This window comes from Hypomesus transpacificus, chromosome 15 (assembly GCF_021917145.1).
Source record: "Hypomesus transpacificus isolate Combined female chromosome 15, fHypTra1, whole genome shotgun sequence".
Lineage (NCBI taxonomy): Eukaryota > Metazoa > Chordata > Actinopteri > Osmeriformes > Osmeridae > Hypomesus > Hypomesus transpacificus.
This window is the reverse complement of record NC_061074.1, coordinates 2,620,947-2,636,312: the sequence shown is the minus strand read 5'-3', so window position 1 is coordinate 2,636,312 and position 15,366 is coordinate 2,620,947. Positions and strand designations below refer to the sequence as shown.

The 15,366-nt window shown below is 42.8% G+C and overlaps 1 protein-coding gene across 1 annotated transcript; it reads right to left on the bottom strand.

Annotated features, from left to right (window-relative positions):
• Nucleotides 1–8,461: 8,461 nt before the first annotated feature.
• ache (acetylcholinesterase) lies at nt 8,462–14,840 on the bottom strand. The gene is given in 10 exon segments (XM_047035919.1): nt 8,462–8,861; nt 10,202–10,350; nt 10,603–10,812; nt 10,916–11,226; nt 11,482–11,668; nt 11,904–12,055; nt 12,146–12,278; nt 12,433–12,667; nt 12,807–13,129; nt 14,636–14,840. Coding segments are annotated over 10 exon segments (1,803 nt in total). The 5' UTR covers nt 14,644–14,840; the 3' UTR covers nt 8,462–8,766.
• Nucleotides 14,841–15,366: the final 526 nt, after the last annotated feature.

The following is a 15,366-nucleotide window of genomic DNA, read 5'->3' as shown; positions in this document are numbered from 1 at the left end:
GCAGCAATTTTATAACAATCAATGCTTCCTCAAACAAACCACATGCAAACAATTGAATACACGTCAACAATTACTTGACAAAAAAAGCACAGGCTTTTCCAATAAACCAAAGTCCTGAGAACGTACTTACTATAACCATTCAATAATTTTTCAAGATAATAGACAGATGGATGGAATGATGCAGGTGAAGATAAAGAGGAGAGGAGAGAGGTAAGGAGTAGAGGAGAGGCGAGGCGAGGGGTGATTTACCATCTTGAGACATCCTGTAAAGAGATGTGGAGGAAGTCTACTGTGGATCATACAATGAATCTCCCATTCCTGAGCTCAAAGACTAATCAAGACTCCAAGGTCACTCACTCACACAAACCAACACACACACACGTACATGGATACATATATCAGGCCTCAAGCTTGGACAGTGTCCTGGTCATTAGATTTACTATTGATGAAATTGGGTTTTGTCCCATATACTGTGTGTTATGTGATGTAAAAATGACATTTTGCCAACTGAAGCAACAAAAGTATATTTCATAGAACATATTGATATGGGTGAAAAGATTATTAAATTAAACGTGAATCTACACAGCACCTTTAACGAAGTAAACTGTTTTAGGAAGAGTGGAAGGGATCTTCTACATCCATGGAGCGAGGGAGAGAGAGAGAAAGAGTGAAGTGAGACTCACGCCCTTTACCATCTTAAAATGAATGAGTTTCAATCAATAAGGGGGGATGCAACACACAGAACGAAAAACAATATCATATAAAAACAAAATAATTGGAAGACAGCATCACCGGCAGCATTACCCTAACCTGATACAGCAAGCAATTGCAGACAAACCGTCATAACTGCCAATAAATTAACAATCAGTCCCTTCACTTCAGGACCATGCCGGTTTAGCAATACAGTGTACACTCGCTCTGGTCAATCCGTTTTTAACTTCAGAATCCATATTTGTTCTGTAAACAACAAAGTGGGACAGATGAGCAACAGACCAACATGACACAAACGTGAGTGTGTGAGGATTGAGGCCTCCAGAACTGACAGTCATGCTTTGATTGATCTCTATACATTCATGGAAGAGGTGCGCTCTTCCCACCTATCCAACTGGGTGGTGTTTGTGTAGAGTGTGTGGAGTGTATGGGGAATGTAGTGGTGTGTGTGTGTGGGGGGGGGTTTGTGTGCTTGTGTCTACATGCATGTTTTTTGTGTATGTGTGTGTTCATTTGTATGTGTTTGTGTTATTAAAGGTGTGTGTATTTCACAGTTTGTGTGTGTCAGCAGAGGGGGGAGAGGGGCTGAGATAAGACACAGTCATTCTTGGAGTAGCATGAACCTAAGATCGGGATAAACCACACAGTGGGACTGTGATGAAAATAATTTGGCCAATGCTAAAGTTGAGAAATGAATCATTTAAACTATCAGCAGCCTCTCTCTCTCACACGCACACACACACACACACACACACACACACACACACACACACACACACACAGAGGCAGTGCTAGATGACCAGATGCACACTATAGACTTCCTTGCTGTTCCCCTGTATGATAAACACACACAGTGACCTTCTTGGTTCTCCTTAATCTGATTGATCCACACAGGAATGAAGTTAGAATAGATCGGACCGGCCCATTGGTTTTGTGTGTAAATAAATATACAGCCCATTACATGAATACAGAGCAGCAACATTGCCTTGCTAAGCGACGACCCCCCCCTTGCCCACCTCACCCCCTCACCCCCCTCAATCGATGGGAAACCATTACAACTTGTTCCTTCCTCTCTGCAGAACAGTCACTCTGAAGGAGACTACATTTCAAGCGTTTCAGAAAAGGCCGGAAAGAATCGTAACCCTTCACCACACTCTACCTGGATGCATCAGTAGGTGACAGCGAAACAGACAAATGTGATTGTATTGATTTATCAAAGCTTTGAAGTTTAAAATCCTGTTTACGGTACAGATGCTCTGAAAACTCCAACACTTTTACAAATGTAGAAAGTGAAGGCACACAGCTAAATAAAAGGAGGGGCAGGTCAGGTGTTACCATAACACAAAAGACTGTGACACAAAAAGACAGTCTCAGAGACTGGTGGAGCGTCCAAACTTCAGATACTCAAACTCACTTGGATTCAAGCGAAATACATGTGAAAGGGTTTCCAAACCTTGTGTATCTCATGTGACTACATAGCATTACCTTTAGTAATAACATCATATTACATGGGAATTGTATGGTTTAGAGTTAGCAATAGAGGTTCAGGCATGAACCCTCAGTAGTAAGTTAAAAATAACACTTTATGGAAAATTGAAAACCCATTCCTGGCATATATGGTTTTGCTTGCACCGGCTCTCTGCAGGTAACTCAACTGAGACACTGTCTCGACATCTGTGGCAAAGAGCTGTGATATACATTCCCCTTCAGATAGAGAGACAGAACCAAGGGTGGAGGCCAGGGTGGTGTAGGCAATGAGGAAGAAGCAATGCACCTGTGTCGTACTGGGATAATGTCAGAGAGTGGCTCAGTTCCAGGTATTGCATAGACCGCTCTGCTATAACGACAAAAAGACTGTGTGATATGACTGTGGTGCTGACTGACAGCGTGTTATCTTGGGGTTTCATGCTTGAACCAGCTCCGCCCGAGAATTACGAAAGTATAAGAAGGCACAGTATGGGGGAGGAGTGTAAGGGGTAATAAATATTGTAAAGCAGGAGTTGAAGTTTAAGTCACCATAACAGGATTAACATTAACATCCACTTACCCCTGGAAAGCCTAACCTCCCCCATACCAAGTTTTACCAATAACACATATTGACTTGTTACGCTTCACCCCAATGAACTGCAACTTCGTAGCAATTCTAACAATATTACCATATGTGTTAACACAGTATGCAAAGTGTCACCCTTCTTTCAACCCTTCATTGGGCCTGACTGAACTGGACCAGAGCAGAGTATGATGTCACGAGTGTCCACCTGGCAGAGGACAAATCGAAACGAAGCACCAAACAAAGTGTTTTCTAGTCTTTCACTCACTCCATCTAGCGAAACCACTGACGTAATCGCCAATCTCCCAGTCTCCGGGCAGACAGCTAATACTAACTCCAACACCCGGGTTCTGATTTCAGGGTCTGAAGCTGCCGTGTGAAATGATGAATGAAACAAATCGTCGGTCCGTCGCTTTGGTCCTTTCGTCTCTCCCCCTTTTTCTTCCTGTTCCTCCCTCGCTTTGCCAAGCTCCTTAGCTGGGAGCTGTTCTCTTTTCAATATCGCTGATTAAAAATGTCTGATGCATCAACAAGACTAAGCTGATTATAGATTTAGTTTCCCTGAGCAAAGGTTTCTAAAGAGCTGTGGGGAAAAGTGAAAGAGGAGGAGGAGAGGGTGTGTAGTGGGGGTTGATGGGAGTTTGAAGGGTGATTCAAAGCTTCAGAATTGGGCAAAATGGGGCCCACTCTGAATGGGAGGATCTGTCACATGTGTGCGTGTGTGTGAGAGTGTGTGGGTGTGTGTGTGTGTTTGAGGGTACGTGTGTTTTTTTAAAAGTTTAAAGAGATTCCTTCAGGTATCTAGAGGACTTGATTTTTAAGAACCTGAGGTAATATCAATCCTTAAAAGACAGTGTGTGTGTGTGTGTGTGTGTGCCTGCGTACATGTGTGTGTTATTGACAGCTGTGCCTGCTTGCTGGGACACTAGTGGCTCAGCAGATAGTGTAGCTCAGTTCTGGGGATGAGAAGATGAGGGCTCAGGCTCCAAGCCAAAATATACTTTGATCACACTTTTTCTTAATTTCCTCTTCTCCCTTTTCTCTTTCGCCCTCTCTTCCTCTCCAAAACACAAAGACACACACACACAATCTCCCCCACACGCACAAACTCTGTTTCGGACACGGAGAAACCTCAAGCTACCTCTTTTCTTTTCACAGGTTTAAACAGGTAGACTTGACATGCACACTTAAAACATCCATTTGAATAATTCTACTGTGAATGTTGAGTGATGCAGTCCTCCCTTAACCCCAGCACGTCTGACGGAGATGGAGGCCAGATAAGGAAATTCGGCCCTGAGATTGACGGCAAGAAGGAAAGACCTGTTATTTTCTCCTCCCTATTCCCCTCATCCCTCCATCTCCTGTCAACGTCAATGACGCACAACCTTATCTGTTCCAGTCCAGCCAAGACCAAGGATGGGGGGAAAGGGGGAAGAAAAGGGAGAGAGAGAGAGAGAGAGAGAGAGAGAGAGAGAGAGAGAGAGAGAGAGAGAGAGAGAGAGAGAGAGAGAGAGAGAGAGAGAGAGAGAGAGAAAGAGGCAGATATGATTGGAACCTTAGACAGCAGCATATGGGCAATTTCCACAAATGAAATTACACAAACCATTACAATTATTAAATCTGCAAGCCATAGACCTCACTCAACCTCTCCCTGTGTCGCCGTCATCTTTCTCTTTTTTCCCCTATCTCTCTCTCTCTCTCAAAAAAAAGAGGTCCATGAGGATATTTTGTCTTACAGACAAACCAATGACATCATAAGAATATGACGATATTGCCCTTAAGCCAATGTGAGTAAATGTGAGTGTGCATGCGTGTGTCACTCATTTGGTCTCTGTTGAGAGTCCGCCACAAGGTCATCTATGCTTTGACTCACAGATGGAAAGGAGGACAGCGAATAAAGCCTCATTCGTCAGTTGAGGTCGAAAATTTATAATTTTCCTCATAACCAAGACCATATGTAGGCCTCTTTTTAACAGGGTTTTGACTTTGAAAGATTTGACCTCAAACTTTCTGCTTCAGGGAGATGGGTAATGTGACCCAGTACAGAAACATGTGCTTGGGTCTAGGACAGTGTGTACAGGTAGAGTGTTTAAGTGAAGTTCTCTGTCAGTCCTCATGTATGTTAGTGTGAGTACAACTGCCATGTTATTGTTGACCTTGTTGCACAAATATACTTGCAGCAGGTATTTTACTATTGCATTACTATTCCTTGAATTCTTGTTCATTACTGAGACATGCAACACACACAGACACACACAAGCAAACACACATATACAGTTCTGTATATCCTCACTCTTAATTTTCCATTCTTAATCTTTGCTGATTCAGCTAAATTGATCCATCTGGCTTTGAGGACCCTCACGAGAGTCTACCTGGCTAAAAATTTCACTTCAAAGTAGCACACATACACACAAAATCCAACTACCATTGAAGTAGACACACACAAAATAAGCTCTAAATTCTGAGAGTTAGAAAAATAGAGAAAGTGTGTGTGTGTGTCAGAGAGAGAGGGCAAGAGACAGAAAAAAACAAGTAAAAAGAGGGACCGAAAGAGAGCTGAGTCATTGAAGAACGGAGAAGACTCCCTGTACAGTTACGATGCACAGAAGCTAAAAAACAAAGCCTTCCTTTGTGTTACTGCCTTTCTTGTTAAGACAAATCGCAGCTTGAGAAATGAAAAGATTTAAGGAGCATAGGCGCGGTTTCTGTTCAAGCGGCACTGAATGCATGGTAAAATGCATTGCACCAAAGGTGTAGAACACAAGGGAGAAGGGGGTGTCAATCTACCGATACACAAAAAAGCTTTAATACTTCCCACTCTGTTTCAAACAATTATCACCTCAGCCATCATAAAACGACCTCGTAGCCTATGCATAAAAACATGAGCTAGGAGAATTGTTATCAAACTTGTCCAATCTTGGTGAAGTGATTATTTTAAAAAGCAGATCCCGTTGCTTTTCCTTGTCATAAACCTTTTAAAACTCCCCTGGCCTCCGCTTCTGTTGTTCAATGTCAAAAAGTCCCATATCACTTTGAAAGTGTCTCACTTTCTCCCTCCCCTACTCTCTCCCCTATATCGTCTGTCTCCTTTGAATGATGCGTCTCTGTTTCTGCTGACAGTTTAGGTCAGATCAACTCACACGTTGCCGTGGTGTTTGTTCCTTGATGTTTTGTACCAAGGACCAATCAGATGGCCTGTCCCTAGTGACCAATGCGAGCTGGGGGCAGAGTCTTTTGGTCCAAATTGTAAAGGTGATATTCTGATAACCAACAGTCCTTTTGGCTTATAAAAGGCCTCCAGTTTTCTACAGACATTTGGATTTATAATTGGTGTAACTGGCAAAGGAAAAAGACCCAGAGATTTTGCCGGAAAGATACAAAATAGACTTGGCTAGAGTTTTCAAAAAATGTTGCCTTGTGAAATAATGTTTTCATGAGAGCCAAATCACTCTTTTTTATATCCTTTTTCTCTATTTCTGTATCTGTTCCCCCCTCTCTTGTATTGGAGCTGAAATTAAACCAGCCTCTCTCTTCCCTTCTCTCTCTAACTGCCAGCCGGCCTCAGACCCGGTTGATGAGCCTCCCTAACTGACCCAGACGTGGCCCGGGAACAAAGGAACAACTGAGTGAGAGAAAGGAGGAGGAGAGACCAAAACTGTTGGTCTAAATCCATCTCGGCTTTGGATTTACAATTAGCTCTTTAATTAAAGTCAAGGTTGTGGGTTTTGCGTTTTGTGTGTATGTGTGTATGTGTGGGTGTGTGTGCATTTAGTTTAGTGAGGTGGGGTTTTAAGCACAGTAGAAAAAACAAGGATGATAATACAACTCTTTCTTTTTTCTCTTTTTCATTCTGCCTCTCCTCCCTTCCCCTCTCCACCTTCCTCTTGATGCATGATAACAAAAACAATGAGGTGTTCACTCGTGACAGCTCTTTGTCATGTTTTGACTGGCCAGAACTTTGCAAAGGCAATTTTCGACACAAAGTGCAGTTGCTTTCTTCCAGCTCATTCATCTTTCTAATCAGATAGTGACACCAACATGAATCACATTTTATCTACGACATCAACATGTCAGATACATAAACTGAATTCCAATAGCACTTTGACAGAGATTAAAATGACTAAATAACCATCCGGTTATTAATACTGTAAATAATCATTTAAAAGTGTCAAATATGCACAAAGACCAACATCTAAACCCATGATGGTATGAGTGAGGGTGTGAGGGAATCTGCAACCCCATCAGAGGAATGAGACACATTTCAAACTTTAATGGTTGTGTTCAATGCAAGACATCCCTGTCATGTATGATACAGACCTCAAAATATCTCGAGAGATATACTATACACAATGTTCTTGCTCTTTTTGGAAAAGGCCAAACGTTTCAATAAATAGGGGAACTATGATGTCACTGCTAATGCTGACTGTCAAGTTTTCCAAATACTCCATCTCCTTCTCTCTCACATATACATATACAGTCCAAACACACAGCAAATACTCACACACACTTCGCATCTTATGCCAAATCACTTTCAAGAGGTCACACTGCAAGGAACAAGGTCTGTGTGCATGTTTGTTCGTGCATGCTTTTGTGTGTGTGGAGTGTGTGGGGGGGGGAGCAATGGCTAGACATAATGGCAATGGCATTTAACAAAGCAATGTGCATCTCGAATAAACAGTAAATATTTTTTTTTTTTTTTACGGACAATCCCCGATCAAAATAAAATAACAAATCAGTGAAAAAGAACAGAGAAAATAATGAAATTACCTCTGCTTCACAGGATTTTTAATCGTATGAATGATTGTTCAAACAAAGCATTTAATTTTGTGCCAACATCAAATTAGTTTTGAATCAACATTTGCTTGTGACCTTTCCTCAGCACCATTGTTTATGCTCTTGTTGCCTTCACAGCTGAAGAAAATTTGAAAACTCACATTTTAAGGCTAAATAAAATGTGAACAAGAAAAGGAATTGTGTGCACATCACACAGAGATTGTCATTCAATTAATTGTTACACTTACTGTACAATGGTATGGCCCTAAATCAACAGACAACTATACTGCAACGCTTGTTTAAGAAACACTGTCTTCAACCAGCATGAACACTTCACCAAGAGTTTAATGCATGGGAAAGACTTCGAGAGAGCCTTCACTGAAAGCAGCTGACGTGAGGAAGAATGATGGTCTTCCAACACTGTACTGACACAAGGCTGGGGCGATTCTACACAGCATTTTGCAAAGTTTTAATTAAATACCAGGATTATTTATTTAACTCGTTGAGTTTTTACAGAGGTCTACTCTCATGGGAGTGCATGTACAGAGTTGCATGTACACAATGACAATAGAAAAAGAGGTATGATGGGGGTGGGGTGTCAGATCAGGGGGCTATTCCAGAAAGCAGGTTATGCAACATAACCGGGTAAGTTAACCCACCAGCTGATTCACAACGGTGCAGCAACCTACTGGCAATGTTGCTACAACGCTGGGTGTCAGCTGGGGAGTTAACCTTCCCGGGTATGTCACATGACCTATCTGATATGTGTATATGTGGCTGTGTGTGTTCTATTCCAAAGCAATCAGTGGTTTCTATCCCTTTTCCTAAAAGACCACTTACCATGTGACATTATTGGAGTGAAAGCACACTCATCACCTAGCAACAGAATGCCAGTCGGAGAGACAGAAAGAGAGAAAGGTAAGACTTGAGATTAAAATAGCATGTTATTTATTGCATGGGTGCATTACTGATCGAAGGCAGATATACATATGCAATGTTTCTTTGTTAAACAGATGGTTAGGTCACACCATGGTACAGCAGCAACCTGTTCAATCATGTGTGCATCAGCTATCCTCAAAAGGTTCATTGATAGAAATTGATTAACTGTTCATTTCTCAAACGATAAAATGTACATGTAAATGTCTCAGTCTATTAGGTAATTTTACCAAAAAACACTGTCGTTTGTTGCAATATATATTCTCAGCCCTCATTGTATACGATGACTGTCGCACTCATTGCAGGAGTCCAAAGATGAATACGAACAAACCCAACGCCAGGAGGACACAGCTGTTAACATGCTGCGGACTACATGAACATGACCGGAGATCTGCATGGAGAGAGAGTGTCAAGGAGGGCAACGTTCATTTGGCATCATTAGAATTAGTGATGTTTGGGGAGAGTGGTGAGAAGTTAGGTGTGTGTGTGTGTGCACCATGACAAACGTAATTTTATTTACTTGAAACTGTGTGTGTATGTATGGGTTTAAGGAGTGAAAACTTTTACCAATCTGTGCAACTAAGCACAACCCCTGAAGGAAGGCTGTGTGCACTGGAATTAGACACAATTGATTCTTTCCATCTCAACGTCAAATTCAATTCCGCTTCCTGGGATTACAAAGGCCAGAAGCACTAATGCACACTCGCTGCCCGTCACCCAGGTCCCTGATCAAACACACCACCAAACACACACACACACTAACAGAAGGCCACTAACATTCCAATTCAACTGATTCAATTTACAGACACATTTGACCTCGCGGAACATAGCTTTAGATAACTAGCCAGCTACACAAATAGATAACTAGCTAGCAATACAAACAGACAGACATACAGACAGACGGGGCAGGGTGTGTGTGTGTACATGCACAGCTGTGTCACCCACACTGTTTATCGCACAGTGGACCAAAAGCTGATCCTACAAACTCTGGTATTTTGCCAAAAACAACACAGCATACCCGTGCATAAACAGAGCCTAAGCATTTAGGCTTAACTAAAACCAGCTATCCCAAAAAAGGCCATTGCCTTGTTCTCATCCTTTTCATATGTAATCCCATAAACACAAATTCCTTCTTAAAATAAAGGGGACGACTTCTCTCTTTCTAATTTTCAGGTGTTTAATGAATGACTAAGTACTTGGACAACCAGCGACTTGACCTGAGAATTCACCCAAACACCAAACAAAAAGCAGGACTTGAAAACCAGAGGATATTCATAATAATTTGTCTTCAAAACAAACAGGCCTCTTATACATACTGTTTATTTAATGAGAGGTGTGTGTGTGTGTGTGTGTGTGTGTGCATGCATAATAAGATCAGTGCAGGGGTGTATGAGTTGTATTCAACATGAAAAGTCAGTGCTGTGAAGTGAAGACTGACCTCACTCCCACTCAGAGCTCCAGAGCTCCGGAGAAGAGGGGGAGAGGGAGTCACGGCGAACTCAACCATGATGCTCCTTCACAGGCTACACTCACAAAGTAGGAGAGAGGCCCCTGGAGGGTCCTGACGCACTACCACCCACCTCTCCATGCCAAGCCTACAGTATGTGTGCGGTAGACTTAGGTCTGAGTGTATATCTTCGCTTTCATTATGGCTTTAATGACAGCTTTTGTGTGCATTTAAACTGTAGTAGGGTGGGTGGGTGTGTCTGGGTGTGTGTGTGTCTGACCCACCATTCATGGTGGGAACCAAGAAGTTCCAGAACTGACAGCGCTCAGCAAACATGTTCCCCTGGAGGAGAGGTGGGCCGCTGTCCAGCCTGATGTATTCCTGCTGCTCCACGGTAAACATGGGCCAATCCCCGTCTGTCAGCATTGGGTTCCTACCAAAAAAAGAACAGGTGACTGCATGTACATTGGGGACATTGCCCCATAGAGGTATTTATGATACATATCCACATACAAATATTGCATCATAAATATAAACATTGTGCATGGTCATGAGAAGACATGCATGCAAACTAATACACATTTTTTAAATGATATTAGATACTTTGATTTATTTGTGAGTAGAACTTCTATTTTATAGATCTATTGAGAGATCCTTGTGTGAGTGCGTAGCAAATCTAACATACCCAGTTCTAGCAAAGTTAGCCCACCGCTTCATAAGTCCCTTGCTTAGAGCCACCTCCTCATACGTGTATCCCAGACTGCTATTCAGCGGAATTCCCAAGATAAACTCAATCTCGTAGCCATGCATGACGCCCATCCACGCTGGCCAGGGATTGGCTGAGGAGTGGTGGTCGAACAGATAAAGGTGGGACTTACCCCCGTGTTCTGTATACCTGTTGTGAAACAAACCACAAATGTGTAAGCCCAATAGACCCTTCAATCTTTGTGACAAAAGGTAGAACTTGACTTAACTCTGTCCTTTCTCTCCTTCCTTACCTGTGGGTAAAGTCTAACAATGGGCAGTTAAAAAAACAGTCACCCACTATACTACCAAGTGTATCACGATATTTTGCACTGCTACTCTCATTTGCCCAAGAGAGGTAGCGTGAAGCCACCTTCTCTCTCAAAACATCATTGAATTGTGGCAGTGCTAATTTCAGCCCTTCCAGGAAGTCGTCTTTGCTGATTAGGCTATGGCCAGTGATGTCAAATCCTGGTAACCCTTGAAGCAGGAAGTAAGTCCCTTCATCCTTGTTTAGACCAACCAGAACATCAGTCTTCTTGAAGTTACCACTTTGGAGCAGGACCTGGGTTTTATACAAACAGATACAAATATCTTATTTAATCAGCGTTCAGAGATTATCAGCGATCAGATGGAGGAAATTCTTGTAACAATGGTCAAACTCATCTAAGACTGAGAAGAAACCCATAACCTTACGTTTTTTTCCCCCCTCTAATTTAATCAAACCATGTTCCAAATAGAATTTTAGAATTTGACAGCATTTAAATGGTAGGCACCACCAAACACACACACACACACACATAGTACATACATATTATACCTCAGGGTAGTCTGGTAAGAAGTCTCCATCCACAACTGGGTGGAAAGGTATACCTATAAGTGAGGGGCTGCTGAGAACATTAAACTGGTGAAGGAGGATGTCATCAACAGGAGCTTCCTGTAGACATGGCTCCAGGTCTGCCAGGGAGGAGAGGGGACAACCCAGAGCCTTCCCCAGGCTCCATGACCTGCCGCCGGCAAAGAAAGACCCGTCACAGCCTGTGTGTCTGACTGCATGTCACAGCTAGCCCCCAAAAGTCAGCTAAAGTAGGTCGGCGTGCGTGAGTGTGTGTACATGTTTGTAGGAAGTTGCCTTTTGACTTTGATTGCATGTGTGGAAAATTCCTTAACTGATGAAGAATAAAGAACATAATATTTAAATATGTAGATTTAATTGTTGATATTTTCTCTGCGTATGTGTACCTATTCCAGGCCTCTTCCTGGCTTAGTGAGACCCATGGAGCGTTGGGCGAGCCACTCTACAGTATGGCTCTATGGAAGAGCCCCTGGCTCCCTGGAGAGAGAAGGTGGACACCCACCGACCCTGCTCCAGCACTTTCCCCAAACAGCGTCACCTGAGATCGGACACAAAACAGCTGACAAAGTCCTTTTTTCTGGACCTTGACTTGATGCAATGGCCTGAAGACATTTAGCTTTATTGCTACCTTTGAAGGGTCGCCTCCAAAAGCTTCAATGTTTTCCATTACCCAACGAAGAGCCAATTGCTGGTCCAGTAATCCACTGTTTCCGTGGACACGAGGTACACCAGGGAGAGCTAGGAAGCCGAGGGCTCCCAGTCTGTGTTCAATCACAACCTAAGTTCATTATATCCTACCTACTGTACCTTGACATACATAGGTATGTACCTTGACATACCTCCTTTGTTTAGATTTACTGTAGATACTGTATGTATGCTTGCTCTGAGCTGGTGAAAGATTTGACGTTGCCTTACCTGTAGTTCATGGACACCACAACAACATCTTCTGATTTGCTGAGGAAGCGTCCATCATATATGTTCAGACTGGAGGTCCCTGAAGTGAACCCGCCTCCATAGATCCACACCATCACAGGAGCCAATGAGAATGTGCTGGACCGTGTGTAGGTGGGGCAGGGGGTCCAGACATTGAGGTAGAGGCAGTCCTCACTCACCTGGGTGTTGGCATTCCACATCTCAGCACCTTGGAACCCTGTCCATGGAAGGCAGCATTACCAATGCATGCACAGATACTTTATGTACAGGTAAATAGGAAGTGTGCTTGTGGGTGGCTGTTCATTGAGCATGTTTCCATGAATTGTAAATTAGGCGTGTGGGTGTATGTGAATGACCAGGGAAGGCTGTATCCAGTGGTTGGCAGCATGAATTGGGAAAGTGTGTAGCATCCTTCACCCCTGCCCATTCTTCCACTGGCTCTGGGCTTCGGAATCTCAACTGCCCGATGGGAGGTTTTCCATAGGGGATTCCCAGGAATGCCAATATGGATCCACTCCCTGGCACTGAGAGACGCACCCCCCGGACTTTTCCTTTGGCTGTTGCCACAATGAGGTCATCCTGAGTAGTTGAAGTCAGGGTGAGAAGGCGGAGCAACAAAAGTGACAGGATGATGGTAATGTGGGCTGGAATCTGGGTCGCCATAATCACACCTTTAGGTCTTGGGGGAAGAAGATACAAAAGCAAGTCACAATGGCAGAAATTCATACACAGGACAGAGTTTGTCTGATGAGAACCTATGAGGTGTGTATATGTATTAAATGACCGCGCGCATGTGCTTCTGTTGTGGCCCTCTTTACGCATGCTAATGCAATACGTAATATGTCATTGTAAAACACGGCAATTGAATTAAGACAAAACAGCAAAGCCACGTTTTCGAATTATTCTGAGCGAGTGACCGCGACCAACCCAGAAAGGCGTTAGAAAGGACAAATAACAATTTCGCAAACCAAATGCTGCTCATGTGTGCATCCCTATTATAGGTCATCCTTCTAATGAAACTTTTTATTTTGTTATTCCACATACTCCTTACTTACTGCGTGACGTTAGTGGGTTAACTTTAATGTGCGGAGAGTGAGAAAAGATCCCTCGAGTGTAGCTTCTGTTCTCCCCTCATTGCAGTTTGCCTATTGTCGCTTTTCGCCAGGGACGTGGTCTGATTTGGTTTGTGTTAGATGGCTATAAATTAGTACATTTCACTTGCGTAAGCATTGCTATTTAAATTGAGTTAGATTAACTAAAGTTCGGGAGGAAGATAGCGCACCCCTCCTTCACTCCAATCAACTAATACGCATCTGCTCAGTGAAAGCACGGAGGAATGCGACCGAACTCCACGTTTTCAATTACGAGTTCTGTATAAAGTCTCTTCGGTTCCTCTGGTCCTCGAGCTAACATGTTATGGTCACCTTCCCGCCCTTCCCTTTCTTCTCTGCTCTCCCTGTCGTCTTGCCTCTGCTACCAGCCTCCTCCACCAATCGGGCTTGACTCTGCTACCAGCCCTGCTTCAATAAAAGCATATATATTCAATCACTGGTGTGTTACGGAACTCATGAAAAGGATGTTTTATAACAGACTAGACAAGTCTTCTGACAGATGTGTCTGGACTCCGTGTCTAAGTAAACAGGGCAGTGACCGCTGGGCTGCACAACTGCAACCTAATCTGACCCAGCAAGGTTAATTCTAAGTGAGCCAAACGTTTCTTGTCATATTTTAAACCCTATTTGACTTTTTTTCAAGCTTTGACTTTTAACATGACAACTATTTTACATAGTTGGGATGGCTGTTATTAAATGATAACGATTTTTTTTCAAGCTTTAAAAAATCATCTATGACAGAATGTTTAGCCTATATCCTGTCAAATATTCTGGAAGGTGTAAAACTGCAGTCATAGGCTATTGAGTTTTGCAAAACAAAGACACATGGGACTGGTTGGCAATGAGAGTGATTATTAATTGGTTTTTAATTACATTGTCTATGCCAATACAAATAACACAAAAGCCTATAGAGAAATTGGAATACTTATATAACGTTAGACAAACTGATCGCACTGAGCAACATTTGCGTTCATGCGACTTGCTAAGTACACCGACATTTAGAGTAGCCTACACAACTTTGTAGTAAACCATTATACATAGCAGAATTATAGCATTTAAAGAGTTAAACTTACCCTGTCATATGTATTAACTTCAGATAGGCCTAGTTCTCGACTAACTCATGCACCCTTTTTGCCTTCCTGCTTTGTTTTTTTCAATGTCGGCAACAGTGTGTGAGTGTGTGTGTGTGGGAGAGAGACAAAAAGAGAGAAATAGTTAGTATCCACTAGAACATGCGTATCATGTTGCTGTGCAGTCTTCCAAATGACTCCCCGTCTAACAGCGCAATCTACACGACTCCACCCTGTTTAAGATAAATAATTGTGAAATTCTGATTCATGGAATGGTCTAGGCTGGATTAACCATTATGACATAAGGGGCCCTGGACAACGTCAACAAAAATGTCATATCACGTTATGAACGAATATCCTTACTTTTCTTAACGTGAGTACTTTATTGCCACTCGTTCGATCAAAATATTATGTTAAATCACGTCAAAAACAGTGTTTTTGTAGTGTAATAGCTGCCTGCACAAATCCCGCTTGCAGCTTCCCAGCTCTACGCCGCGGACACTTCGAGCGAAAGTCACGTGACTTAAGCGTTGCGGCTGGAGGAGAGCCTGGTACAGAGGGAGGAAGAGATGGAGGGAAGGAAAGAATAAACTGAAAAAAGCAGTATTCTGCCTAACCACATGTGGGATTAGCCTGGAACTAGTGGAACTGAATGTCATTCGTTAGGGGCCTTTGAGGGAACACTCCTCTGATTCCACATTTACACCAGAACCAAAACACTCCACTCACGTCTT